Genomic DNA, 27,919 nt, shown 5'->3' on the forward strand with positions numbered 1-27,919 from the left:
TTTGGCATGAGCAAATCATATATTCACAACACCAACAGCAATGAGGAAGACGTCCTGTTATTTTACAAAGGAAGCTGAATCCAGTCCAGTGCGGCTGCATGCACTTTGTCAGTGTAAAATCAAAATGGCGCCCTGCTTGTCTTCCTGTTTCTGTCCAGTTGCAATCCCTTCATTTAGCAGAAGCTCTTCATTAGACACCTGTGTCCCTTCCTATGGCCGGAAAGTGTCTGTTATCTTAGCTTTAGATAAGCAAACGAGTCAGTGCGCTCAGCTCTGTCCATTGGCCAATGCGTCTGTCCCATCGTTCTGCTTCGCATTGGGTGCGCTCGTTTTAAGGGCTCTCGGTCAAGCGCCAGCGTACTGGCTGGGCGGAGTTTGTCCGAAAACTCCGGATGACAACCAAAACAGAAATCGGAGCAGTAAGATCTTGACGATTAATGGTCAAGCATTCATTTTCCAAGTAAGTTTCCTTTTCTCTGAGTTGCTACCATATGTTTTTCTTCCTAGAGCTCATAAGAAAGCCTTGCAGATATTCACAATGTTTATTTACATGTAAATTCGACAAGAATTCTTAGAATGGGTAAAGTTCTAAGCTATCTAAACCAGATTAACTATGAAACTACATTCAGCAGCATGTTGGCAGACAGGCTCATTATCTGCTCAGTTAGGATCCCTTATTACCAAACCTTCCATTTTGAAGTATTAAGATCGCTGTATGTTAACATATTATCTTTGATGTTATATTGATCTGACTGCTCTTCCTCTCACTCCATCTGTCATTTAGGGGTGGGTTTGTTTTTATAAATTTGATTATGGCAGTACACTCCGCCCTTGCCGGTGTCCACCCATCACGTGACCAGGATGGTACCGGGCAACCTTAAAATGAGCGCGCCCATTAATGCTCCTCTACCACCTGTTTCAATAAGGCCTCCAGACGGCTTCGGCGGCGGCCATGTTGGTCGGGGAGCTGCTGTGGCTCGACTCCACCTCCACGCCCACGCCTTCGTTCTGATTGGGCAGAGAGGGGTGTAGGAGGGAGGAGCCGGTTGAGGCGTTGGTGCATGGCGGCAGGATCCTCGGCGGGGAGCGGGAGTCGCTGCCGCCTCCCCCCGCCATCATGGAGAACTGGTAGGACCCGGCGGCGGTAGAGTAGTACAGGTGGTAGGGGGAGGAGGTGGACTGGAAGGGCCCGCTCTGAGCCTGGTGGGGGGCGTTGGCTGGGTAGGGAGGGGGCAGGTAGGTGTGGTACCGCCCGGCCGGGGTGGTCGCCATGGCTGTCGCCATGGTGATGCCGAGGGCGCCGTTGGAGACGGGGTTGTGGGAGGGTGTGTAGGTGAAGGCGGCCGCCGTGGGGGGGTAGTGGACCCGCGGGTCGGAGAAGCGGGAGTCGGGCAGGGAGGGCAAGGAGGTGAAAGGTCGCTCCAGTGTCATTCTGGGGTCGCCAAAGGCTGTGAGGTCAGGGCCTGAGAGAGAGGGCAAGGGTCAAGGGTTACACATTTCCTTATGTATTTATTTATTTACATATTTATTAGGGATTGGACGATATGCTTATCGCACGATTCGATACGTGATATGGGGTTCACGATTCGATACAACCACGATACGATGTGATAAAAGCTTCCATGACTGTGTAGAATTATGTTTATTTCTGAGACACAAATCTTTCTAGCGATGGCATTGGCTCGCTAGAATGTAAACAACAATTTAAAAATATCATTACAAAGTGCAAATAATATAATTTGGATGGAGAGCTTGTGAAACTGTGATGGTCAAGCGTCTCATTTGTGATTACTACAACGGAATAAAATGGTAATATCACCATTCATTTTTCTGCCCCACGATACATATTGTCACATTTTTGTATTGCGACATATTGAATTTCAATATATATTGTGCCATCCCTCCCCATTCTAATTCATTAATTTATTCACTCTTGAATCGGACACGTCAAAATGAAATTGTAAAATTTTTGCATGCGTCTGTCTGCGTCTTTTGTTTGATACAGTCTGATGCAGCTAAAATAAAGCCTACCTAGATATATACACATACAACTGAAAAAACATCAAGTCCATAATTATTTGAATAAACTGAACAGTGGATTACTATTTGCGTGTGTGTGTGAGTGTTACCTGTGAGTCGTGAGGACAGGTCGCTGAGTGAAGATCGACTAGGTGAAAGGGGATTGGTTGTGTGGACTGTGGGCGTGGTTATCTGGCCAAGGTAGGGATACGATTGGTCATAGGACCAAGATGGAGACGACTGCATCTGCCTGGAGTCTGAGAGAGAGAGAGAGAGAGAGAGAGATTATGATTATGCTTAGCTGATAAATAAATTATCATTATAATCCTCCACTTCAAATTTAAAGTTTCCACATGACAGGTCTGGGTGAAGTGGCTTTATGTCTGTAAAACTATCAACACCTAGTTGACCGACGGTTTTCTTTTCATTCAATAAACTCTGTGGAAATACTTTGAATTGCACAATTTGTGAAGAATGCGCTATTTAAAGAAAGGTTGGTGATTGATAGATGTATTGATTGATCGTGTGTAAGGAGAGATAAAGGAATGAAAGAGGAAGAATAAATAACAGCGAAAGACAGAAGCTGTTAATAGTGAAAGGAATAGAAGAAAGAGAAAGAGATGGAGGAGAGGAAGCAATTAACTTAGTGTGGGGGTGGACGGATGAAGGGGAGGGCTGTGTGTGTGCGTGTGTGTGTGCATGGGCGTGTGTGAGCTCTTTCATTCAATCCAGTCCGTTTCCCCAGTCTAATAAATGCCACTGATCACCCACAGACCTGTAGACAAGAGCGTGTGTGTGTGTGTGTGTGTGTGTGTGTGTGTGTGTGTGCACGTGTATATGTGCAGACAGATGAGGAAGCAAATTGTACACAGCAGCCAAGACGTCAATGAAGGCTTTTCAAGTCTAGCCAACAGCTCTCCCAAGCATTGACGTATGTGTGTGTGTGTGTGTGTGTGTGTGTGTGTGTGGTTCCTAGCGGCGGTGAAGCCCAGGCCCCGTGCCAAGCCCCCTCCTTTCCTGGCTTCTTTCCCCAGGCAGAGAGCACTAATGTGGGGGCAGGAGTCATACATGACTGGCTGTCTGGCAACAGAGCTGCAATAGAACTAGAATGGGTAGAAAGACTCCTCTATGGTGTTTTATGGTAATGTCTGTCAATAGGAATGGGTTAGACTGATATATTGGTTTGCTGTTATATGGGGCTGATATTGTCCTTTTATTAAAAATCAGATCTGTTCCAGTCATTGTCATCCACCTCTGATATGATGCTGTTTGATTGATTACATATTTATTGTAGAATTGATCGATACTACACTGGTTGTCTATGGGAAGACTTTAACCTGAATTGATTCTAATGAGACATGTTCCACACAAGTGCAAATGAATATGTTTACTTTTTATGATTATCATCCTGGGTTTCAGTGGAGCGTTTTAGTGTCCCATGATGGTGTAAATGCTGCTTCAGAGGCTTTTCCACCCTGACAAGAATACAATTCTGGGGGGAAACACTGAATACCAGGGAATTGTTCAATTCAAAACTACTGGATATCGACTTCAATCCAAAAATATCAGTATCAGCTTTCAAAAATCCATATTGGTCAAACCCTACACCCAGAAAAAGACGGGTTCTTCAAGGGTTGTGGTTCTATTTTTAAGCAGTAGCATACTCAATGTCGTGCTATACTGTGGTTATTGCTCCTGTGTGCTGCGGCACTCGGCCAACAAAAAAGTAGTTCTCCGGTTCTGGTTCTAATCAATAAACATGCTTGCTTGCTTCATTCTTCATGCTTTAACAGGGCAGACTGATGCCGTTGGAGTTATGAGGTACAAGTTTGAATATTGCGGTTCCTCATGGTCCACATGTGGTCGGAAACAAATGTATAAAGAACCGTAATGTTTCACAGAACCCTCTGATTTGTTAATATATATATATATGTATATATATAAAAAAACCCTGGTAAATCACAAACCCAATGCGGTTCTTAAAAAGTTCTTTCAATACTGCTGGTTTGGAACTTTTCATCCTTTCTTAAAGCGTTCTTTACAGCTCTATAAAGGTTCTATGTAGAACCATTTGAGCATGGTGCTGTAGAGAACCTGTTTAAAATGGTTCTTTGCAGCACCATAAAGAATTCTGCTATGGTACAAGACTAAAGAAACATTTTCTGGTGCTGTCTAGAACCCTTTTTTGTTGAATTTTGTGCATGTCTGGATGCAAGAACGCACTCTACTCCTTATTAATAAAATGGATAGAAATATTATACATTTTAATTCATTTGTCTTTGTCTCAGTATGTTCTGTTGTTATAATTGTTGGTTGTGTTAAGTTTAATGCCCCCATATACTATTTTATTTTTCTTTGCAGTATCCTATTACTATTTGCTGCTGCAAACCCTACATTAAGTTCCATCTCATCTTGGCCCTTCTTACAGTCTTAATGGGAAACACCATTCTATATATTCTACATCTGTGATGAGCTGTAGCTGGTTTGGCAGCAGAGGGATCATAGAGTTTTACTGCATTCCCACACACGTGCAGACCGCACACACACACACACACACACACACAGTCAAAAATTCACAATACATACAAGCACGACTGCACTAGGCTATGTATTTGTTACAGACACTTTGCTCACGCATACACACTCTTTCTCCCTTTTCTCCCAAAAAACTCCCTTTTCTCCCAAAAAATGCAAAAATTAGAGAAGTGAAAGAAGGAAAGAAAGACATTAAAGGAGAAATGAAAGCCAAGAGAGAGCGCGGTAGAATGATGAGGAGAGAGAGAGTGAAGAAAGAAAAGAAAAGAAAGGGGGAAGAGAAAGAGAAAGAGGTCTTGAATGGCTTAATAACGGTTTCCTGTTGCTATTTTTATTTCTAGAGGGATCAGAGAAAGACAGAAAGCAGGAAGGGCTGAGAACTACCTCTCTCTTTCTCTCTCTCTAAATCTAGGCCTATATTTTTCTTTTTTCTCAGTCTCTCACCCTTGTTTCAACACCTCTTTTCTACCTCATTATACATCTCAGCTGTTTGCCAGTCTGAAGAACACATTAACTTCTGTCCCAAAGATTGCTTAATAATTGAAACCTACATGCCAAGTCTTTTCAACCACCTAGGGACTGGAAAACCAGCAGATAAAACAGTTTCCATTAAATAGGCTATATTATATATTATATATATAGGTGCGTCAAAAGTCTCATAAACCACATTCACCATCATGGAGGTCCATTGGAGTATTGGCTTTGTGCAAATAATGTCTAACAACCCAGCTAGAAAAAGGGAGATACCTGACAAAGTTTGCTGTGGTGTGGCTGTAGATCAATTAAGCAGCATTGTAGCTACAAGTGAATGGTCTGGTAGTTTTGTTCCCCAACTGTCTCGTCTTTAGCCCTAGTCTCTATTCCAAAACACTCTGAGTTGTAGCTTGAGAAGAGTCAGCTCAGTTAACCTGAACAAACTGTTAGCTAGCTAACTAGTCAGCAGGCTCATTTAGCAAAGAATGTTAACATGCTAATGCTGGCTTCTACTAGATACGTTAGCTTGTGTGCAAATCAGATATGTTTAGAAGAGAGTGATGGTTAGCTGAACGGGTTAGCCAGCTAATATGCTAACATTATCTCAACACAAAATCAGATTCAGTCAGTTCCCAGTCAAAAACAGCACAGAAATGAACCATGTCTACTGACCAAGTTGAGTTTTAGAAACACAATCAGCTGTTGACAGCTGTGGTTGTCAAGAGCTGAGGACCTCCAATATGGCCACCAGAGGGTGTGTCACCTCAAGCCCTCTATCAATGTTAGTGTCTGCTGCTCCTCCACCTAAACTTTGCGAAGGTGCTAGACTTACGATCAAGTCCAAAGAGAGAGAAGACTTCATGCATTTCTGACCTTGATCAGTAAAGGTCCTGTGTAGGCCAGTAGGTTGAGCAAGGCACTCACACTGCCAGAGTTAGGGGTTCAAATCCCTGTGTTAGTTATTTCCACTAAGGCGGCAGCCACACTGATCCATCAGAAAGTGGACAGAATTAACAGATAGATTTCTGTCCGTCAACATGGTGGGCGAGACAGGAGAACAGGAAAGTAAAGCTTTGCTCATAATGGTACAACTTCATAGAAGAAAGAAGAAATGGTCTATACAGTATAGACTAAATAAGAAACTGACCTGGAAAACCTCCAGTCATCTCAACGTTATACCAGGCTTTCTCTGTTTTATCTTTGTTTTGGTCTGACCGTTGTCTCTGTGTTTGCCGCTAGTTTTCCAAAACAAACGTAGGAACACCTCTGATTGGCTAAATGGACGGTCACACATCTGTCCGTCCAGAACCCAGTTGAACTTTCTGTCTGTCAAAACAGATGGAAATCTGACAGACGGACGCATCATCAGCCCTGTCTGGACAACAGACAGCTCTCATTGAAAATTAATTAACAAAGACAGACAGACACAACAGATCAGTGTGGCTGGCGTCTAAGGCCACCCATGAAAAACTTCTTACGCACTCATAATACCTCATGAAGTAAGGTTCCACCAATGGTTTTTTGGATACCAATGCCAATATTTTTGGATTTAAACTGCCGATAGCTGATATATTCTGCCAATATTCAATCCAAAAAATACATGTATTCATTCAGTATTTCCCCCATAATTTTATTCTTGTCATTGTGGAAAAGCGTCTGGAACACACGCACACACACGCACACACACGCACAGAAAAATACTGGAACTGAACCAGAGATCTTTGTTACAAGAATACAAGATATTTTTGGCAAATAATGTTGGCTTTACATTTAGCTATTAAACAAAGTTTTTCACACAGTACCACTTCCTGCCAGCTGACTCTCACTTCCTCCTAACGCCGTGACTTGCTTCCTCACTCTAACCAGCTATGGACACGGACACACAAACACACAGTGTGTGAGCATGCACACACTGACGCCAAGATACTCACGCAAACATAAAAAAAACACACTTTCAAACCGCACTACACCGCTCATCGTGAAGTACATGTGTGTGTACATGCGTCACTACCACAGCAGGGAGAAGAGGAACAGATACTATATGTGGTGCCACATAGAGTATCCACGGCAACCGCAACACACACTCACACAGGCACACACACACACAGACCACAATGGATCTCACCAAAACCACAAGGAGGAACGATGAGGTTTGATGAAAGCTTCAGTAAGACAAACAACTTTGGGAATCTCACACACACACAAGTGTATTGTTGTTGTTTGGATGAATTTCTCTCTCCTTATTCATGTCATCCTTCAGGTGATTTTGCAGGTTATTTTTTGATGTATCTCCATCGGTAGCATGGCTGTCTATCATGCTGCCAGGAGTTTGTGAGTTAGAGAGTCTCAGAGGAGGCTGCTGTCCTTGCTAGCATGGATGACAACTGGTCCGCATGGCAGGATGTCAGTCAACCACAACAGCAAGCAGCCTTCTGTTTACTTAAAGTCGAGATGAAACGGCATTTCGAGAGTATCTAACTTCCGTATCGTGACGTATTTCCGAGTGAAACAGGAAAGACAGGCGGGACATAACGTTGGGAGGAATTTGATTTGAACGTTGAAAAGTGGGTGTGTCATAACACCCGAAGACACACCGAAGTACCATGCTGTTGCTAGCTAGCTAACTAATGAATCTTAGCCTCTTAGCTCTGTGCGCTAAAAGTTGAAGATTGATTGATGGGTGGATGTCATGATATTATTGGATGAAATTAGTTACGGGCATGCTTACGTAAGCACACGGCATATTTTGTTTTACAGGAAGAAAACATGATTGAATTTTGATATAAGAATACAATGAAATTGATTTTTGGTATTTTTTTTGGCATATATTGTTAAATAGGTGCACAGTATGACCGGGGATGTGATCTAAAAGGGTTAAAAAGGCATTTTTCATTTCATCTCGTCTTTAAGTGATTTTGATAAGCACGAGGTTTGACCATTCTATGTACATTGATAAAAAATAAAAATGCAGTCAACACCTATCAGTCTAAATCACGGAGTGGGGCTGCAACAGAGAAGTGCGTCCCATCCCCACTAACTGAGACGCTGTAGATTCACCCCGTTTGCCCAAATAAAATTCTGTTGCCATCTCAGTCACTGGTGGGAAATCTTCTCCACACAGGAAGTGACGAATCAAAACTTAAGAGTGAAATCCAAAAGTGTCTCCTAAACAGCAGTGAGTGAGCGCTCCATCCAGAGAAAGCTGGACCAACGATGGCTGAACCTCTTCACCACCTCCAACCAGCTGCCAACGTGCAAAACTGCCTAGTAGCTTACACTATTCCAATAGCGAATTGCATAAGACAGTGTGTATTGAACTTATGTGGTTAGCAGGCTATTGCTAAGCAATTGCTAAGTGGCTGCTAGAAGCCAGTTGATTCCAAATAGTTGTATTATGCTGCATTCACTCTGTGCACTAGATGGCAAACTAGATGTTCATTGTTTTCAATAGGAGAACAAAGGTAAACTCTACCAATGTTGGTTTAAAGTGTCGCCTACTGTGCCTGCAGATGCAACTGCAGGAGTGTTCACTCACTGCTGATTGGGAGACACTTTGATTCGTCACTCCACCTGTGTGGAGAATATTTCCCACCTGTGACCATACCAACACCAGAATTTCATTTGGACAACTAGGGTGAATCTACGGTGTTTCAATTAGTGGTGATGGGACACTCTTCTCTGTTGTAGCCACACTTTGTCATTAAGACTGATCAGTCTACTGAAGTCAACCATTTTTTACATAAAAATCTTGACTATTGCAGCTTTAATCTCACTATCAGTTCTTGGCCCTTACCGGCAGCTATCTGAGTGTGTGTTGGGCTGGAGAAAGGGGCGGAGTTTAGCGCTGCAGATTGGCGGGTGTTGGCGGAGGGTTGGTGGTGATGGTGGTGAGGAGGCGTCACCCTCATGGAGCCTCGCCTCAACTGCTCCAACTCTGTTAGCCTCTCAGAGAAAGCCAGAGACCCAGGCTTCACCTCGTCCAGCTTCTGACGATGACCTGGGAGAGAGATGATACTCTAATGATCTCTGTGGAGAACCTGAGTAATATCAGCACAAAATATAAACAGTTTCAATCCAAAATTATTAATATTGGCCATATCAGGCCAACTTTACCACCCAACACTGTCTCTACTTACTCTATACTTGTAATCTGATTACATAATCCAGGGATTAGAATAACAGTTACAACCCAACACTCACTATAATGACGTCCCGACATTGTTAACACACTCTCTGTCTGCTATTCCACTCGGGAATCTGACGATGGGCGCCGCATAGGGGTCTGGCTGTGTGTGTGTGTGTGTGTGGTGGTCTGTCGTGCGCTCTAAGGTTTTGGCTGCACTTCAAAGCCCTGAGACTGAGCTCCAGTTACAGTTACTTCCTCCCAATGGGGGAAGTGTGCATGTGTGTGTATTTATACTGTATGTGTGTGTGTGTGTGTGTGTGTGTGTGTGGGCGGGTTAGAGACGAGTGATGGTTATTCACAGCTGAGACTGGCCGGCAGGAGTCTTCCTCTCTTTCTGTCACCTCGCTTGATTTTTCCCTGCAGTATCCCTCCTTCCTCACACAATTCACTTCAGTTCCATTAAATGTGAATTACATTAGTGCTTATTAGCAAAATCAAGTCTTTCTTTTCCTCTGTCTGTCATCTACCATTAGAAATCCCCATTTCATCACAGTGGGTGAGAGAGGAACTCAGTATTACATCAGGTTCCTCCTTGACTCAATCACTGAGTTTCTCTATAGAGTTTAGTGGCATGTCTTCATGAGTATTTACAATAATAATAATAATAGTGACTACTACTGCAACTACTGCTAACTCTTACTACCACTACTATTGTTGCTACTATGTTTGCTGCTACTACTACTAGTACTACTGTTACTACTAAATTCTACCTATGCATGTGTGTGTGTATGCTAGGGTTAGGCTGATATTGGCCTTTAATTAAATATTGTCTATTGGCAATTTTGTCTGGCTGCAGATAGCACCTACCCTTGTTATTTAAACTCTATGAGCTATGGAACTGGCACATGAATTAAAAGAAAAGAAAATAATTTCACTAACCTGGGTTTCAAAGGTGTGCCAGAAGCTTTTCAACCCTGCCATGAATAAAATTCTGCAGGAAACACTGAATATTTGGAATTTTGGGGAATTTTTTTGGCATGATAATGGTCAAATTTGAACATATTGAATATCAGCACAGAATATTGGCTACCTTTAAGATGAAAGAAACAAGATAGAACTCATCTCTTCACCTATTTATCAAAGCTCAAATTACTGTCAAAATTGCACCTACGTTTCATACTACTGGCTTTACATTGGTAGGTACCTATTTCATGGCAAAACAATGTAATGGAGTTCGATGCGCTGAAAAGGACTATTTCTGATTTTATTGTTGAGAACAATTGCATCCAACAATTGCATTGATATCATCATGTTTCCAAGTGAAAGAATGTGAATGGAGAATAAGATGGGGCCCAAAATTGAACCTTGTGGAACCCCACATGTAATATCTGCTTACAATGAAGATGAGTTGCCTAAATGTTGACTCGAAAGTTTTATGATGTGTAGCATGTGTGTACGTGTGTGCATGTGACTGTGTTTGCATAACTATGCGCGTGTGTGTGTATGTGTGTGTGACTCACGTCGTGGCTCTCTAGGACCATCCACTGTAATTTTAATGGCTCTCTGGTATGTTGCCACCTGAGGAGGGTTGGTGAACACTGTGATGGTCAGAGTAAAACTCTTCCCTAGAGGAGAAAAGACAATGGGAGGAAAGGAGGGAAGAGAGAAGAAGGGGGGAGTAGAGGAGATGAGGAAGAAAGGAGAGGAGAGGAGGAGGGAAGTCGAGGATAGATGAGGAGAGGATAAGATAGGACAGGAGAAAAAGGGAAAAAAAATCATTAGGATTCAGATCCTTTCCAAGCAATACACTCTTCTCACGTTCCCATCCCTCCTCTACTTCTCTCTTCCCTCTTTCCTTCCTTCCTTCTCTCCTCCCTCTTTCCTTCTCTCCTCCCTCCTCCTATTCTCCCCAAATATCCTCTTGGTCTGGTTGATGCATTAAGTCCTGGACTCCCAGACAGGAATAAACCAGAGATCACACACACACACACACACACACATGCACAGACATACAAGCACACACGCATGCGCGCACACACACACACACACACACTCAAAAACACAAAAGAATATAATATAAAGATGATATAGCATGATAGAAAAAGGAAAGGGAGAGAAAGTGTGTGTGTGTGTGTGTGCAGATTTGGCCAGTCCAGCCGCCGTGTGACTAATCCATCCAGTAGTCTGGCGATGAAAGCTGGAGGCCGACCGTCTGTCTACCCTGTGTGTGTGTGTGTGTGTGTGTGTGTGAGCGTGTGTGTGAGTGTGTGCCAGCAATCATAGATAATGACTCTACTGATACATAATTGTGCCATTGATGCTTGTATGCCACAAACCAAGTTCTATATTAATATTATTAATCTGTATTCATAATAGTGAAGTTTTTAAGGCACATAGTGTATACATTTCCAGATAGATAAACTGTTAAAATAACATTTGTGTGTGTGTGTGTGTGTGTGTGTGTGTGTGTGTGTGTGAGGGTGTTGGCGGTGCGTCACTGCCAACCTCTGCTTCGCAACCAGCACTCACTCAACACTATGCTTGCTGCACACACACACACACACACACGTGCAGACCACCATTGGCGTTGTGTGTGCCAAGGCTGGAGTAGAGTTACCACATACAGACAGTCTAATGCCAGACACACACACACACCCAGACACACACACACGCACTTACACACACACACACACACACACACAGACCAGACACATGTGGGTGATGCCAGGTGTTACTCTCACTTCTCTCTCTCTCTCCCTCTGTTTTTCACAGACTCTCTGAGTGTTTCTTTATTATATTAATGCTGATAACACTACTATTTACTATTGTTTAATTACTGCAAGTCATCTGTTATTCTCTATGATATCACCTCAATTGATACTATAATGCTTTGGCAACATACCTTTCTTTACTGTCATGGCAATGAAGCAGATTTGAACTGAACTGAACTGAACTGAATTTAATTTAATTGAACTGAATTTAATTAAAATAAAGAGTGACAGAGAAATGTTTTTTTTATGTTCACAAAGCATAAAAAAGATGGGTGATACAAAAAAACATACGGAAAAAGAAATAGAGTGTCTGAATATACACATATAGGCTACAGTATACTATGGTTAGCTAGCTAACAAGCTAGCATGTCACCCGAAAGTCCTCTCTCTCCTGTCTCTCTTTTCTCTTTATGATAGGCTACATAATATAGGCCTACTGTTTATATAGCTTATACTCACACATACAGAAAATATATACATTCATATTCTACGTTGTTCTATATGTGTGAATGTTTATGGAACATATAAAAAGAGAAAGAGAGTGTTTTTCTGCAAGTTGTTTACAGAGAGAGTTTACAGTAAAAGAAGATGGCTGATATAGAGAACAGAGAGAGAGAGAACAGCTGAAGTCTTTGTGTCTGTTGTGTCTATCAGCCAGCCGGTATCATCACACACACACACACACACCTACACACACAAACACACACACACACACACACACACACACACACACACACTCACTCCTTAGTGAGTCAGTAACGGTGTGTGTGTGTGTGTGTGTGTGTGTGTGTGTGTGTTGACAACAGCTTTTTCCGGGACTCTGTCTCTAACCCTAACCCCTATCGACTCTCTATGTCTCTCTCTCACTCTGTAGATAAGAACTGATTTCACACATGAGGTGTGTGTGTGTGTGTGCGCGTGCACGCGCCATGTCGGGGCTTGCTGAGTTGTGGTCATCCGGTTTTTATCAGAAGCAGCCAATCAGAGAGAATCGCTTATTTACGCTGTCTTGAACAAAGCAGTGTGTGTGTTCCCGGAATAACAAGGTGGTGTGTGTGCAGGCAGATATTGTGAAAGAGAAAAATGACAGGCTTGTTCAAAAGAGGAACTTGACTGCAGTCATGACAAAGACTGAAAACTAGTTGCGCATGCACACACACACACACACACACACACACACACACACACACACACACACACACACACACATACAAACACTTGTAGTAGGTCAAACCACCATATCAAACCAACAAACATACTTTTTTTATATTTTTGTAGAAACTTTATCTACAATTGTACCTTTTTTGCCATGTTTCCCTATCATTTTAGAACAGCTTTTGTTTTGTTGTTTTGTTTTGTTTTGTTTTGTTTCTTCAAAAGTGAAGTGAAGATGGATTGTAAAATGTCAAAAAGGCCTGGCCGTCAACGGAAAATCCATCAAATTTCACAAGGCAATTTTGAGATTTGATGTTTTGCTTCTATAACTACTGTAGAGTTTCATAAAATATACAAAACAATCATCTAAAGTTAAATTGAATAAACACTTGTTTTTTCAATTTAACTTGAACATATGGTCATCATGGGAATCCATGTTGATTTATAGCTTTTTTTGATATTTTTTGTTATTACTATTTTATGCTACTATTTTACATTACAAATAGCAAAAATCTGAGATCTGAGCCATATACGTAGTTTTTTGTAAGTAATTCATCAAAAACATTTTTTTTTTACAAATTCCACCATAAATTACAAATTTATTTAGGTATTCATCAGAGTGAAACAGGAAAATGCACTCTGACTTTATCCACTGAGGAAACAAAGGTTTCTAACTGATATGCAAATTCGCCCATTTTTATAAAGCATAGCTCATTTGAATATGTTAATGAGAAAATAAATAAGTAATAATACAAAAAGTGTTTGTATTTGTGTCCACATTCAACATATCCATTTTCATGCTGATAGGATGAAAGGATTTTTTCCCCCTCCTATTCACATGTGGTGCCTTGTCTTAATTCCCATTATATTGGAGATATGAAGGTTTTGCAGAACACTGATGTTAAAAAGCCTCAGCAAGGAGCTACATTGATCTTTAATACTACAGAACTAATGGGTTGCATCACTATGAGTGTGTGTGTGTGTGTGTGTGTGTGTGTGTGCGTGCATGTTGGGTGGTGCAACTAAGTGCTTGTGCAAAACAGGGAACTTTGACTAATGATGACTAAGTTTGAAAACATTGATCCAACACCCCCCTTCCCTCCTCACACACACACACACACACACACACACACAAACACACACACACACACACACACACACACACACAAACACACACACACACACACACACACACACAAACACACACACACACACACACACACACACACACACACAGAAACCACTAGTCAAACCACCAAACCGCTCATTGCTGTCAACAGCTAAACTAACTACTTCCCAGCCAGACAGTAATGACAGTTAGAGATTTAGGTGGGGAAACAGTTGTCAACATCTTGGATTGAAGCTGTCAATAGCTGATAAAAAAAAAATACATGTATTCAGTGTTTCGGCTCGGCTTGACTCAACAGTCAAGGAGTGTAGTACTGATCCATTCTACAATAAATATGTAATGAAACAAATGTCATCATATCCATCATATCAGAGGTGGACCACATTGACTGGTCAATATCTGATTTAAAAAAAAAAAGAGGACAATATCGGCATAATTATCAGCAGAAAATACAATCTATTGCCAGTTTCAGTCTGAAGAAATATCAGTATTGGCCTTCAAAAACCCTAACAGTGATTTCTTTTTCTTAAGACTGATCATTTCTGTTGCTTTTCATTACATTTCAGAATGATGTGCTTCATTACAACTGGCTAGAGGATGTATGATTTCAAAGTGGCAGTTTGAAAATGTTTTGGATGGCATTTTACCCACCACCCCACCCATATTGTAACTATAACGCTAATAATATGACCACAGTGCGCGTCTAGCAATATAATAAAAAAACACATAACAAATGATGATTAGACAGTGCATTTGTGAATCTCAAAATATTCTGTGTATGTTTCCTGTATTCAATACACTGTGATCAAGCTTTTCACAGCATCTTTTAAACATTATACAGATGAAGAGATACTGAAAAAAATGAGCCCCATTGTACTCAGTGCTGTTAAATTTGCATGAAAACGCATTTTTCCTCTTTTACTTTCTTCATTTGAATACATTAATTATTAATTTTTGAGCAACATGACTCTGGAATCCCAACAAGCATTGACTGTTATTCCGATATTTCTCATTCAGCTGTGGGTATAGTGGATAGTTCGTATTCGTAGTTTATCTGTGCGTGTGTATGTGTGTGTGTGTGTGTTAGCATGTGGCACGGCTTGTGTACACAAGACTGGTGTTTTAAATAGATAAGTCAGGACATTTGCCTGCGACTGATGTGGAGTAACTGTGGTCTAGTGTGTCCGTTGGAGAGAGAGAGAGGAAGAGCGAGGTAGACGTTGAATGGGGTAGTACGAGGAAGTTGCCTGAACACTGTTTTTATTCACATGTACTTCCCCTAAAATGTCCATGCTGCATGTATATGTACATACAGTATGTCAAACAAGTAGCACCTATGTAGTTTCAGTGATGAATATTTTATCTCTGTATTGTGTGTTTGTACACACAACACAGAGGGTTCCACTGATATGCAATTTTGAAGGCAGATACTAATACCGGTATTTTTGTATTGAAGTTCCTGATAGCTACTTGTGCCAACATTCAACATCTTTAAATCTGACCAGTTACATGACAAAAAATTCCAAGTATTATCACCAAAGCAGATGCAAAAATCAAGAAAAACAATAACCGACTGCTGATGTTTGGGCAAAAATTCTCTATCTTTTAATTTGACCATTTTTCATTCCAGAAAATTCCACAGAATTCCACAAAACAAGTATTCAGTGTGTGTGTGTGTGTGTGTGTGTGTGTATGTGTGCATGTGTGTACCTCTGCCACTGCGGCCAACGAAGCGCAGGTCGTTGAATCTGGCCACTTGGTTCTTGATGGCGGCTGTGGCGTTGCGAAGCTCCGCCGAATAGTTCTCGTCGTTTCCTGCCATCACCGTCACCAAGGTACCGTCCGGGATGTCGCCCAGGGCAACCACCTAGCAATGGGAGGAAAGTTTTAGAAGTACAACTCATTAAGAAAAGTTGTTATTTTGGCTCAAGTTACCCCAACCCTAAAACTGTACTAGCTGACAAAAATGATTTAATTTCCATGTGACCTTAAGTTTACATAGCAATTACTGTTTGAAATAAATACGCACTCACTGTAGTGGCACAAAATGTAAAAAGTGGCTCTTTTGACCCTGGCCTCCCCTACTGTTTCATCTTTACGTGACAGCTTGACTTGAGGACACATTTGCTTTGGCAGCACTTCAAAACTTAATGCAAGCTATCTGTTATACTGAAGTTCTGTACTGTGATAAGCATTAATATTTTATATCTAAAATCTAAATTTTTTTTAATGCGTCAGGATGATGACTATGGATTATTTTTTATCAATTATTTTGGAGATTGTTTTCAACCAGAAAACTCCCATTTTGCAAGAAGCTGTTGCGGGTTGCGCTATTACATCCTACTATATCCAAAGACCATGCAACATATGGTGGATATGAAATGCTGAGGGTTTGCAGGTTGTACGTCTAAAAACAGGCTCACTTTTATTAGATAAAATGTAAAATACCAGTTATAAAATTATGCTCACCAACAAAGCTTTACATGTGGTTTAAGTTAGATTTCCAAAAATGTTCATTTATGCGTAAAAGATGCAGTTTTTCTCTACTGAACGTGAAAATTCAAACAGTAGCTCCAAACTACTTTCAACGCTCACAAATTATACCTTTATACCTTTTTAAATTGGAAATGTGTGGATCTCAACGAACTAGAGAGCACACTCTCCTCCTCCACATCTACGCAAATAGAGTGAGGGAGGGAGATTTTCATACTAACGCTAATCACACCAAACCATCAATGTGCAAATGACCACACACTATACTATGTCGGTTGTTTCTCTTTTAACCCTTGGTTAAACGGGCAAGCAAACCACAGCTCATGACACAAGGGACACCTTTTTTTGGGATTAAAGGGAAAAGTGGGCAGTTCGCTTCCCAGAGGATTTTTCTTTTCTTGACTGAGATGGTAGGAGGGATGAGAATGTTTTGTGGATCTCAGTCTGATCTCAGGCCAGCAGAGGCAAATGTGTTTTTAGAAATAGGAATTGTAACCGCTACAAATTTGACAAATTTCATGCCTAAGAATTCCACAAAATTTAAAGTATTCAGAATTTCCCACAAAATTGTATTTTGAAACATAATTTAGACCATCATGGGACACTAAAACTCTCCATTGAAAGCCATTATGATGGTAATAATAAAACATAATCATTCATACTTGTGTGGACTCTGATCAAAATGTCTCAGAATCAACTCAGGTTAAGGTCTTCCCATAGACACCCCGTGGAGTATTGATCGGTTGATTGGTGGGCGAGACTGACCGGATCAGATTTGAGTTTTAATAAAAGGACAATATCGGACCCATTTATCGGTCTAACACTAATATTTACCATATGAACTGCCTCAAAATATTGGTAAAAATATCACTGACTCTTGCTGTTTATGCTCAAGTTATCCACCAACCAATCGGTAATATGGATCAGGCCTTCAGTGGGACGTGATTCGACAAAATCTCTCCTTGCTAATAAGGGAGCTCTGACTTGCTCGGTTAGAAAATATGGGTCTTGGCCTGGAAAGTGTTTACATTCAAGAACTACGGGAGCATGGAAGGACACACACACACACACACACACACACACACACACAGGCAGACAAGAGAGAGACTGGCAGCAATGGAGCATGAAACCAGCCCAGCAGAATAAACAAGACAAAGGAAACAATTATGAGGCTCTCAGACCAACACTGTGTGTGTGTGTGTGTGTGTGTGTGTGTGTGTGTGTGAGTGTGTGTGTGTGTATGTGTGTGTGCATACTTTAAACGGATGTGTGTACATACCTGTGCATGCATCTACACTGAGTGTGTGTTTGTGTGTGTTGTTACATAGTGTATACGCCTGCCGGTATATGTGTGTAGTGACAGTGTGTGTGAATGTGATGTGTCTGTTTGCATGCATGCATGTGCGTGTCTGTGTATGTGTGTCTCAAAACATCATCCATTATCAGTAAGAGGCAGTGACATCCGCTCATGACACTCCATAATGATACATAATGCACAAAACACACACACACACACGCATGCGAGCACACTAATGCATAAAACTCAATAAATCAATCAGTTGTGTATTCTGCGGCTAAAAGCTGCTTTTCCACAAATGCATTTTGTCTCAAAGTGCAGCAAAGCCGTCCACATCCACACTCATCCATACATGAGGGAATATACTGCAAAAAATGTCAACGATCATATCTAAATGTAAAAATGGCGAAGATGGACGAACCAACAAGATGAGGAAAACACAATTTTTCTTTCTTTGTTGTAGAAAAATGCTACAAAAACCAAACAAACTGGAAAATCTCCATTGCTGATGGTGTGGAAAATATATATATACACCACACAGGGTCATTCAGCGGCGAAACTGCCATATATGTAGGTAATGCAGCTGCATTGGGGCCCGCATCAGTTTAGGGCCCACACGCACGGGCCCCTCTTTATCTCGCCACTATCGTATCATAAGATCTCGAGCACTGAGTCTACAGTATACACACAGCCACTAAACTTTAATGGTAAGCGGTAAGTATTTATAGTACTCAATGATCCAAGTCATCTGCTCCATGGTGTCACATACTTGATGTCATTCATTCACCAAATAAATAACAATACAATAACATAAAACAGTTTTACATATAGTTTATTGACTCCTCTATGTTACATTTCGAAATTAAGTTTAAATAAGGATTAATGGGAGATTTGATGTTCAAAAATGTGCAAAATGTGCCCCCGCCCCACGTAATTCTGGGTTATGGTGATTATGGACACATGCGTACTACTGCGTTAGAAGAGTTAGAAGTTAGAAGAGTTAAGACAGCAAGTAAGTATCACCGATTATGTTTTCATCTGTGTCAAGGTGCGCTGTCACCGATTATGTTTTCATCTGTTATGGTGCTCCGACACCAGATTTTGTCAAGTATAGCACGGCGGTCTGTTTTGCCACGACTCTGGCGCCAGAGTCGTGCCAATCAGCAAAGCAATTCCGGTCCAAAATCAGACACAGAGCAACTGTGCACTTCCACGTGGTCTTTTTTTTTTTTTTTTTTTACACAAAACTGCACTTCCACGTGGTCTTTTTTTTTTTTTTACACAAAACACAGTGCAGACGTCCTTCTGAGGCTTTTTGGGGTTGGAGTGGAACAAGTGTTGGAACAAGGTTCTGTACCACCTCATTGTTTTGTGATGCATTGAATAACACTGGATCAGTTGGTCTGACAAATTTACACCACCCATGTACTTACTTTGTACCATGTACTCTCTTTCACACGCCTACTCACAGTTTGACCCGAGTAAACAGTGTGTATTGTGGAGCACATAGATAGCTCCCTAGTGTCCGCCCACTTGATGAAAAGCAGCGGTCCATCTCTTATCCACCTTATCGTTCCTCTGCTGGACCTTTTTGCTATCGCGTTTACCTTTGTATTTGGGGTGCATGTGGCACATTAAGCATCCCTGTATGTACCGCACGCACGTACCGTCAAAGAAAGAAGCGCCTTGAAGAGCTTTGGGCTTGTGTAAAAGTTAGCGCAGTACAGGTGATAACCGCTGCCAAGGTAAGCGCGATCCATCAAGCCCATAACAGAGTCATACGAAAGTCCCTGTGCAGATGAGAACTAGGATCTTCCTGTATAGACTGAGAAATCGGCGGTGTAACCGTTGCTTGAATCAGCTAAAACAAAGAGCTTTATGTCAAACTTGGTGGGTTTATTTTTGATGTACTGTGGCATGCCTTTTTTAGCCTTTGTAGCGACCATTCGTTCATCTATTGCAAGGTTTTGACGGGGATGGTAAAACGTGCATGCATTTCGCAGATGGTCATAAAATGGCCTGACTCATGATTGCTCATATGTAGGTTCCCTGATATCACCTGGAAAGTGTTTCTGGCCGTGATTGTGGCTGGGGTCACAACACTGAAAAAGGAAGTCTGTCTCCAGTAGTGTGTCACTTGTGGCAGCTTTAGGATTCCCATGTATAACAGGAGTCCAACAAATTTGAAGAAATCAGTGGGACCGATGTCACTCCACGTATATTTCTTTCCTTTATCGATATTCTTTTTGGCCAGTTTGAATAGCTCAGTGCGACTGAAGCTGTCTGTTATCCCGATGCCTTGCGCACCAGGTGTCCGAGCAGGGCAAAACATTGGGAGAGGCTTGGGCAAAACATCTGGTTGTTCTTCTGTCTGCCAGCCAGTACTTGGTTCTGTTGCTCCAAGCGACGTGGCACTTGGTGTTCCACGTTCATGGCTACGAGCAGATGGGGCAGGAGTTGGTATCGCACGGCTGCGACCACGTCCACGTCCACGACCACGACCACGACCACGTGTAGGCCTTTGCTCAGGCTCCGACTCTGGCGATAAAGTACAACTGCTGATTGAGAAAGAGCTCTCCTGTGGTGAAGGGGGTGACTGAGTAGAAGGAGTGGAGGGTTCTGTGTTGTTATCATCAGAACTAAAAATAAACAGAAAATTGTTACAATCAAATTGTCATTTCACAGAGCAACTAAAGCTATAGAGCAGTCCAGTTTTGAGTGAGTTAGCATTTTTGAGTTATGGGTTCCCTTGGCTGAAAAGTGATTATGATTTGAATGGTTTTGGTTGAAAGCCTGAAAATAAGGTCTGTGGTTAAGACAAGCCTAAGAAAGTTTTCATGTTTCGTTCTGTGAGATAAAATAATCCACTAAACATCCCTTTCGTGAATTTTGAAGGTTTTCTGCCCCCTAATAAAGTAAGTTGCTCACAAATGGCTAACTGTCGCACAATAACATGTTATTACGCAGAATAGTCCACCATAAAGCCTCTGAACTGTAGTACCCACGCTCTTTTCAATTTGGATTGTAGAATTACTGATTTATATTTTTTTCCAATTGTAGTTTTTTTAAATTGTAGGTTTTTGGATTTGCAAGCATGCTAGCTTGCCTGAAGCTGCAGATTTGAGTGTTGGTGACATTGGAGGAATGCAACCTCTGTTGTATTTAATCTTTTTCACAGGTTAGCCTAGCGTTAGTTTTTTACTAATATGGATTACAATTATGCTTTGAAATTCATGAAAGCAGTGCTGACTCTACAAACCAGTAATCCCTTTAAATAACCTTACATTTACATTAATTTCCCCCTTAATTCATGCAAAATCTCCTTAAAATGAGTTAAGGGAGTTATTAATGGAGGAGACCCCATCAAAACCCCCTTAAACACCCCTTAATGTTTGACTGCTTACTTTCTAATTTAATGTAAAATTCAGGGGGACAGAAACTTTCCATTAATAACTCATTAATAAGTTAACCGTGCAAATCATGCATAAAAAGGCATAAAAATCCCTTAATTACTAGTGTCTCCACAAACCAACCCATGAATAAATCCCTTAAAAACCCATAATACTAACCATACTTTTTTAAAGCTGTTATTTTTAATGTATAATTCATGTTCATGTGAAATGAGAAATGAGAAATTAAGGACATTTCAGGGCTAAAATTAAGGGGTTTGGTTTCGTAGTGATTTGTCAAAACTATCTCATATAACAAAATGTATGAATATCACAAGCCTGCATTAAACACAGAGCTTATTTTCAGCATCAGTCCAAAACCACATTCAAAACCCAATTGAAGTTATGGTGGGGCTGCGGCCAAACAACCATGGCAGAGCAAACTTCCGGTTTGGCCTATAAAAAACACTGCACCACACTATAGGGCACAAACAAGTCACAAGCATTGTAAACGAATACTAGTGAAAGTAAAACACACAATATGTGATTATGAAAAGACAAAAAAGTACAACCGAAGCACACTGTGTAAAATTCTGTGTGCATACAAAATCCTACATGTTTTATATACATAACAAGGAGCTATTTGTATGGACACAAATGCGTCCATACAAAATACATAGGTTTGATACATATAACATATCTACATATTTTATGGATATAACACCATAACATGATGAAATACTCACATGTGCTCACATGGATCTCTGCCTTCGAAAAAATTCTCCTCTGCTTCGCTATCAAAGCTGTCGAGAACGGAGTGTCCATTGCCTTCGCTACTGAAGCTATCGCCAGCAAACGTAGCGACCGTTTGCACCAAGTTGTTGCACTTTCGAGCCATATTCGATTTATTTTACAGCTCTCCAAAAATATTCAATGTGTTTTTCTGCCTCTGAAAACTGAAGACTCCCACCTCTCTCTCAAGTTTCCGGCAAGTGTGGTGACGTCGGCGGAACCATTCAAGGTTCCCCTCCCGCACTGAAGACCGCGTTTTTTACAGGATCTAGTACAAACGGTGTATTTTTGGCGCATTTTTAACCGATGCATGGAGAATCAAGTGATTTTTGTTGAAAATTCAACATTTGAAGCTTAGATTTGTTTTTTTTTCCCCTGATGCTACCGATAGTGGTACAGGACGCATTCAGGGATCCCTGGTTGCGTGAAAGTACGCACAATTTCTTGCTTTTTACTTGATTTAGCTTTGATAAGTGGTTTAATTTGGGCGATTTTTTACATAATACATGTACAAATGATAGCCTACCACCCGGGGCTCGTGGGATAATTTAAACCGAGAAGTTTAGCTGTAAGGTTTTGCTTTTATTCTGCATTGGACCAATAATGTGCTTAAGACTCACAAAACCTCTCAAATTGTGATGTTTAAATTGAAAGTCCATGTATATTTTACAGCTGACCAATAAAGTGACATGTAGTGAAGTGAATGAGTGCAAAATTACCCCATCATTACTGCAAAAAGGAAAAGTTTTTTCACTTGGTAAGATGCAGAATATAAATTAAAACTTGTTTTTTTGTTCCATTTTTGAGTGCAAACTCCTTTGCATCTAGTCTTCTTGAATAAATTTATGCAGTATTTTGCATATATTTTCTTGAAAAAATGCACTTTTGGACCTATGCACCCTTGTTGTTTTTGCATGTCCTGCCAATACAATAGGAACAGATATTCAGTTAGTGCTATTTTCACATTTACTTAATGAAAAATCATATTAATGGTCATATAATCAAACTTTTTCACCCTGGTTATTACAGTTTAGGCCAAGACGACAGCTCATTATGCTTGTTGATATAATCTTACAAAATGTGACATTTCCAATCAATTACGTAAACATTTTCTAAGTCTACCTTGGCACCACAGAGGTTGATAACCACTAGTCTATACTGCAAACCATGACATCACACAACTTTGATTATGACATACTTGTCCAGCACACACCCCACACACACACACACACACACACACACACACACACACACTAATGTACCTTAAAAGCAATAGGCAGGGTCTTGTTACACCTCCAGTGTGTTGGCAGTACAGAGCAGAGGAAGTTGGGACTGTCTGTCCTCACCAACTCTCCTGGATGATCCGAGATCACCTGGAAGAACAAGCAAGAAAAATATAACCTTAACCTTCCTACCTACCTTCGTTCTTACCTACCTACCTACCTACCTACCTACCCAAATACCTCCCTACCCACCTATCATTAAAGTTTCATCTCATTCTATCTTACCTCCACCATGCCGCGGTCCGCCATGCGCAGTTTGCCCACCAGGGCGGCTCCACTTCCAGCCTCCTGGGCGCCAAGGGGCAAGGCCTCAGCCATCTTCCCCCCTGAAGAGAGGGTGGTGGAGGGGGGAGTGAACCGACGACCAGGGGCTGGGTCTGGGTGAAGATAGATGAGATCAGATGAGATACATTTCCTTTTTACACTTCCTTAAAGGTCCCATATTCTACACTTTCCAGTGTTTTATTTTATGTCTTGAGGTCCATTAAAAGCTGTGTGTGTGGTGTCATGTACCAAAAACACTCTCAATCCATTTTTACATGTTTATTTTCCAGTATCTCTCTGAGCCTTACCGAGAACAGGCTGTTTCTGTCGCTGTGTCTTTAAGTCTCATTAATATTAACGACCCCTCTGTTCTGATTGGCTAACCGTGTTAAGAGTGAAACGTGAGACACCGCAGCCCGGCAGCTACAGGTAGGGAAAACTCTCCGGTAATAAACAATGACAACCGCACAACCGCTTTAAAAAAAACACTTTGTTAAACTATTATTTCTTACAAAAATGATAATGAGCGAACCTTTGTGATGCCACAAAGTTACGGAAGTCCAAACGGCTCGTTTAGAGGCTTGCTTTTCTAATATGGATTGTGTGGATTTAGTTCACGACCGTGCGTTTTGATACTTTCACCATGTTTAGATAGCACATCCAACTACTCCTTTATAATTAAAGAGGCAAGGGGAATCCTGCTTTAAACGATATGGGACCTTTAAATATCTCCCTGCCAGAGATGTTTGGTGGTAGCATCAACCGATACAGAAAAGATGAAAATGATATTAGACGAGGCGAGCCATATAGTTGAGCCATATATTGTATATTTGTGGCCCAATTTGTAGAGTAAGTGTAACAGAAATGAATATTGGCCAGTCAAACTGAAAAATGCTGGGAAAAACCTCCTGTAATCCCTAAAAGGTTTTGATTTATTGTTTCTGATTCACCTTATTCTGTTAAAGTTGATCTGTATGCATGTATAAATTGCTTTGACTTAATACCCATAAGTGCTTTGGCAACACAAGTAGGCTTTGTCATGCTAATAAAGCTGTTCAGATTCAGAATGAGAGGCCGAGGTCACAAATATGATTTGAAACTTTGAAATGATAAAATCAATGTAACAGAAAAAGCTAATTAGACATATCGGCACAGATGAAACTCAAAGGTGAGGGAAATGCAGGATTACCGACATACAGACACCCAACCCCCCACACACTGCATGACACACACTGTGCTCATACACTGACTTGAATACCAGACTGTGTAGTCATGAAACTAAACACAGTAGCAAGTTGTTTAAAACATGCCTACAGTGAGTTTCACCCCCCTTTCTTACAATCTACCTTAAAGTAATAATTTGTAACATTTTCTTAAATGTCTGTTTTGCTGCTCGCTCTCACTCAACAGTGATTCAACCTATATCCAGTTCATGAAAGCTTTTCCATTTGTTGTTCTAAACACCCGGTGTCTGGTAGCTCTTTCCTGGGAAAAATCCTCTGCTGCACAGGAAGTGATGCGTCTTACGTTTCTGGTTTGTTTGGAATAAATAGAAGAAGAACTGGGTAGAGCGCCACCTACAGAAACTCAAACTTCATCAACAGAAAATCCAAGGGAATAGACGTCACAGTGCTGGACACACTGTTTGATTGACAGCTGATCTCTGGGAAGTGCAGTGCAGAAACGCCACAGCAATGAATGCTTAGCACCAAAGATGGAGACAAAACAAAGAAAACGAGGAACTCGAGGATTACCGCTTTAAATTCAATTCAACTGGAATAATGAGAACTGTGCTCTGAAAGAAGCCTCGGCAGAACTTGTCAGGAAGTGAACGAAACCAAGAGAATCTGATGAAGATGTCGGTTAGAAACCCACACTGTCTGTCTATCAGTCTGCCTGTATGTCGGTCTGTTGGTTTGTCAGTCAGCCAACCCGCAATTGAAGCCACATGCCAGCAGTTTGGAGTCTAGTTTACAGTTTGAAACCCTCCCACAGCTACTATACGGTGGAGTTAGGACCTGACTGTACAGTATAGTAGGACTGGCACTTGTCAAACTGGGGTACATTAGGTTTAATTTCACTGTAATTAAATCCACAAGAAATTATCACAATTAGAGAATGTATAGAATGACTACTGTAATCCTAAATTTCACTCTCACCACTGTTATCTCCCCACATACAGTGTAGACAGTTCTACAGTTCAATATTAAATCAACAACTAAAATATTTGAGAATCCCTGCATAAGAAGATCTGACTTTTAACCCTTTGCAGCACAGCACTGATATCCTCATGGCATCTCAATAGGGAGAAACCACATTAAAATTATTATTTTTTTGTTTCTCTGCGCCTGTGTGAATGCAGTTCTGCCACACCGGCAGCTATTTGAGCCAGTTTCAACCAACAATTCTAAAAAGTACGTATATTTTTGGTTGATACTTTAAGTCTTCACAGCCTAGTATGTTATCTCTAAATTCTCTGTACTTTTACATTTTTTATATACTACTTCTTTTATAATTTGGTTTTATATTTATTGTGCAACACCGTTCATCTCCATCAGATCAACATGTTGTCTCATCACCGTAAAAGAAATCCAATCTAAAACACAATTCATTTGAGGCAGTCTCACCCAAAAGCCAGAAAGACAGCCAAGACTCTAATCTACAGTTTGTTATAAAATTACACTTTTGGTAGCAGATTATTGCAGGCTTTTCTTTCTCAGGTGGTGTTTGGTCTATTGGAAGTCAATGGGTTTAAGTTAATTTTATATTAACTTAAAGCTAAGCATAAGGCATTATAAGGCATCATAAACTCATTATAAGCACATTGTCAGTGCATGATAATTATAATCTGAGCAGGATACAATAAACACAATGTGCAAAAATGTAGGGGGTTGAGTACTGTATGGGACAACTGTAAAGTTAATGAAATGATATTAAACTGAATGTAATCTGATGTTTATCTCATGATTATGTTGCAAGAAAAGTGCATCTCTGCTTATAATGTATCGTATACTTCAAGTAAAGTGTAACCTTTTATTTTAGGTCTATAAACCAGTAGACGTACCAACAGCTTTTACGCATAATTGCAGAGGTCAAGTAGTTTTACGCACAGCATTACAGAGCCCATATGTGTATGTGTGCGTGCGTGTGTGTGTGTGCGTACAGTCGAGGGGGAAGTTACATCATGGTAGATAAAGAGAAGACAACTTCTCACATATAAAACCCACCAAAAAGCTGCAGGCGCGTCTAGCTGAGATCTTAACACCTATCACCACCATACAAACTACAGCTTCTCCATGTAGCCTAATAAATAATGCAGCCTCATCGCGCACTGGTACTCAATCATTCTCTAACACACACAAAACTACTTTTTTCTGTGTGTGAGAAGATAGTGAGGGAAAACTAGAAAAAATCTCCAAAATTATGAAACAAAATCACATAAACAGCCTATATTAGAACGGATGCTCAGGTGACTTGCATTTCCCGTTTACACTCATCTGAACGTATTGAAAGTGAATTGACACCTGGCTCCGGTAACCAAGCTGCATAACGGAGTGAGGAGTCAATTTGCGGTAACGGGGATTTGAACTTACTGTAAGTATTTTAATTCAATGCCTCACATATAGATATTAGGACACCTTCTATGATTTTTTCCCCCTTTACGTTGCGTTATAGGCAACTTATGGTGATGCCGATGAATACAATGACTGCCTCTCTCTGGATAAAAACGTCAGAGAAACGCGTAAAGTGCTAAATGAATGAAAAAGAAAGGAGTTGTACCGTATTTTGCGTCCCACAGAAACACCATTTGTGCGCCAGAGTGCGTCCAATGCAACTCAATTTCCTCGATAAACGAAAATCTTCCCTGTAAATCTCCCGTCCTCTTCTCTTCAGCGCACAAGACTCTTCTCTGGATATTAAACCTCTTGCTGCTTGTTTCTGTGCATTAAAAAAAGGAGGCAAAAGATGCGGCGCGTTATCCCCGTTCGGACGCACCGGAGTCTCAAAACAGTCCGGGCGCGTAAAAATCCTGGATGGACGATCTCCGAAGCGGATTCCCGGCACTTTAATAAGAAGCGCTCCTTGGGTTTTCCATGCGAAATAAGAGTCACTCTGGATGGGTAATGATCGATGAATGTTTCCTATGTTTCCTCGCAGCTGCCAGAACGAGCCTTCCTCACATGGCTGGCGG

At 41.0% G+C, this 27,919-nt stretch overlaps 1 protein-coding gene across 2 annotated transcripts; it reads right to left on the minus strand.

Annotated features, from left to right (window-relative positions):
- runx1 (RUNX family transcription factor 1) lies at positions 1-27,919 on the minus strand. Of its 2 annotated transcripts, XM_071909591.2 has the most exons (8): positions 27,508-27,919; positions 23,689-23,840; positions 23,443-23,553; positions 15,920-16,076; positions 10,675-10,779; positions 8,822-9,025; positions 2,130-2,276; positions 1-1,463 (listed from the first exon to the last, which is right to left on the minus strand). In XM_071909591.2, the coding sequence occupies exons 1-8, from the start codon at positions 27,533-27,535 to the stop codon at positions 919-921; spliced, it is 1,449 nt and encodes a 482-aa protein (XP_071765692.1). In that variant the 5' UTR covers positions 27,536-27,919; the 3' UTR covers positions 1-918. The 2 variants fall into 2 exon arrangements, with proteins under 2 accessions (XP_071765692.1, XP_071765694.1); XM_071909593.2 differs by lacking the exon at positions 8,822-9,025.

Source organism: Centroberyx gerrardi, chromosome 21 (genome assembly GCF_048128805.1).
Source record: "Centroberyx gerrardi isolate f3 chromosome 21, fCenGer3.hap1.cur.20231027, whole genome shotgun sequence".
NCBI classification, from domain to species: Eukaryota; Metazoa; Chordata; class Actinopteri; order Beryciformes; family Berycidae; genus Centroberyx; species Centroberyx gerrardi.

Bases quoted from the DNA above. Each gene is read 5' to 3' on its own strand.
- runx1 (XM_071909591.2), bottom strand. From the start codon at position 27,535: ATGGTGTTTCTGTGGGACGCAAAATACG. The intron at 16,077-23,442 runs GTACATTAGTGT...TCCCATTGCTAG, and splicing joins CCCTGCCTATTGCTTTTAAG to GTGGTTGCCCTGGGCGACAT. The intron at 10,780-15,919 runs GTACACACATGC...TTTCTCCTCTAG, and splicing joins CGTTGGCCGCAGTGGCAGAG to GGAAGAGTTTTACTCTGACC.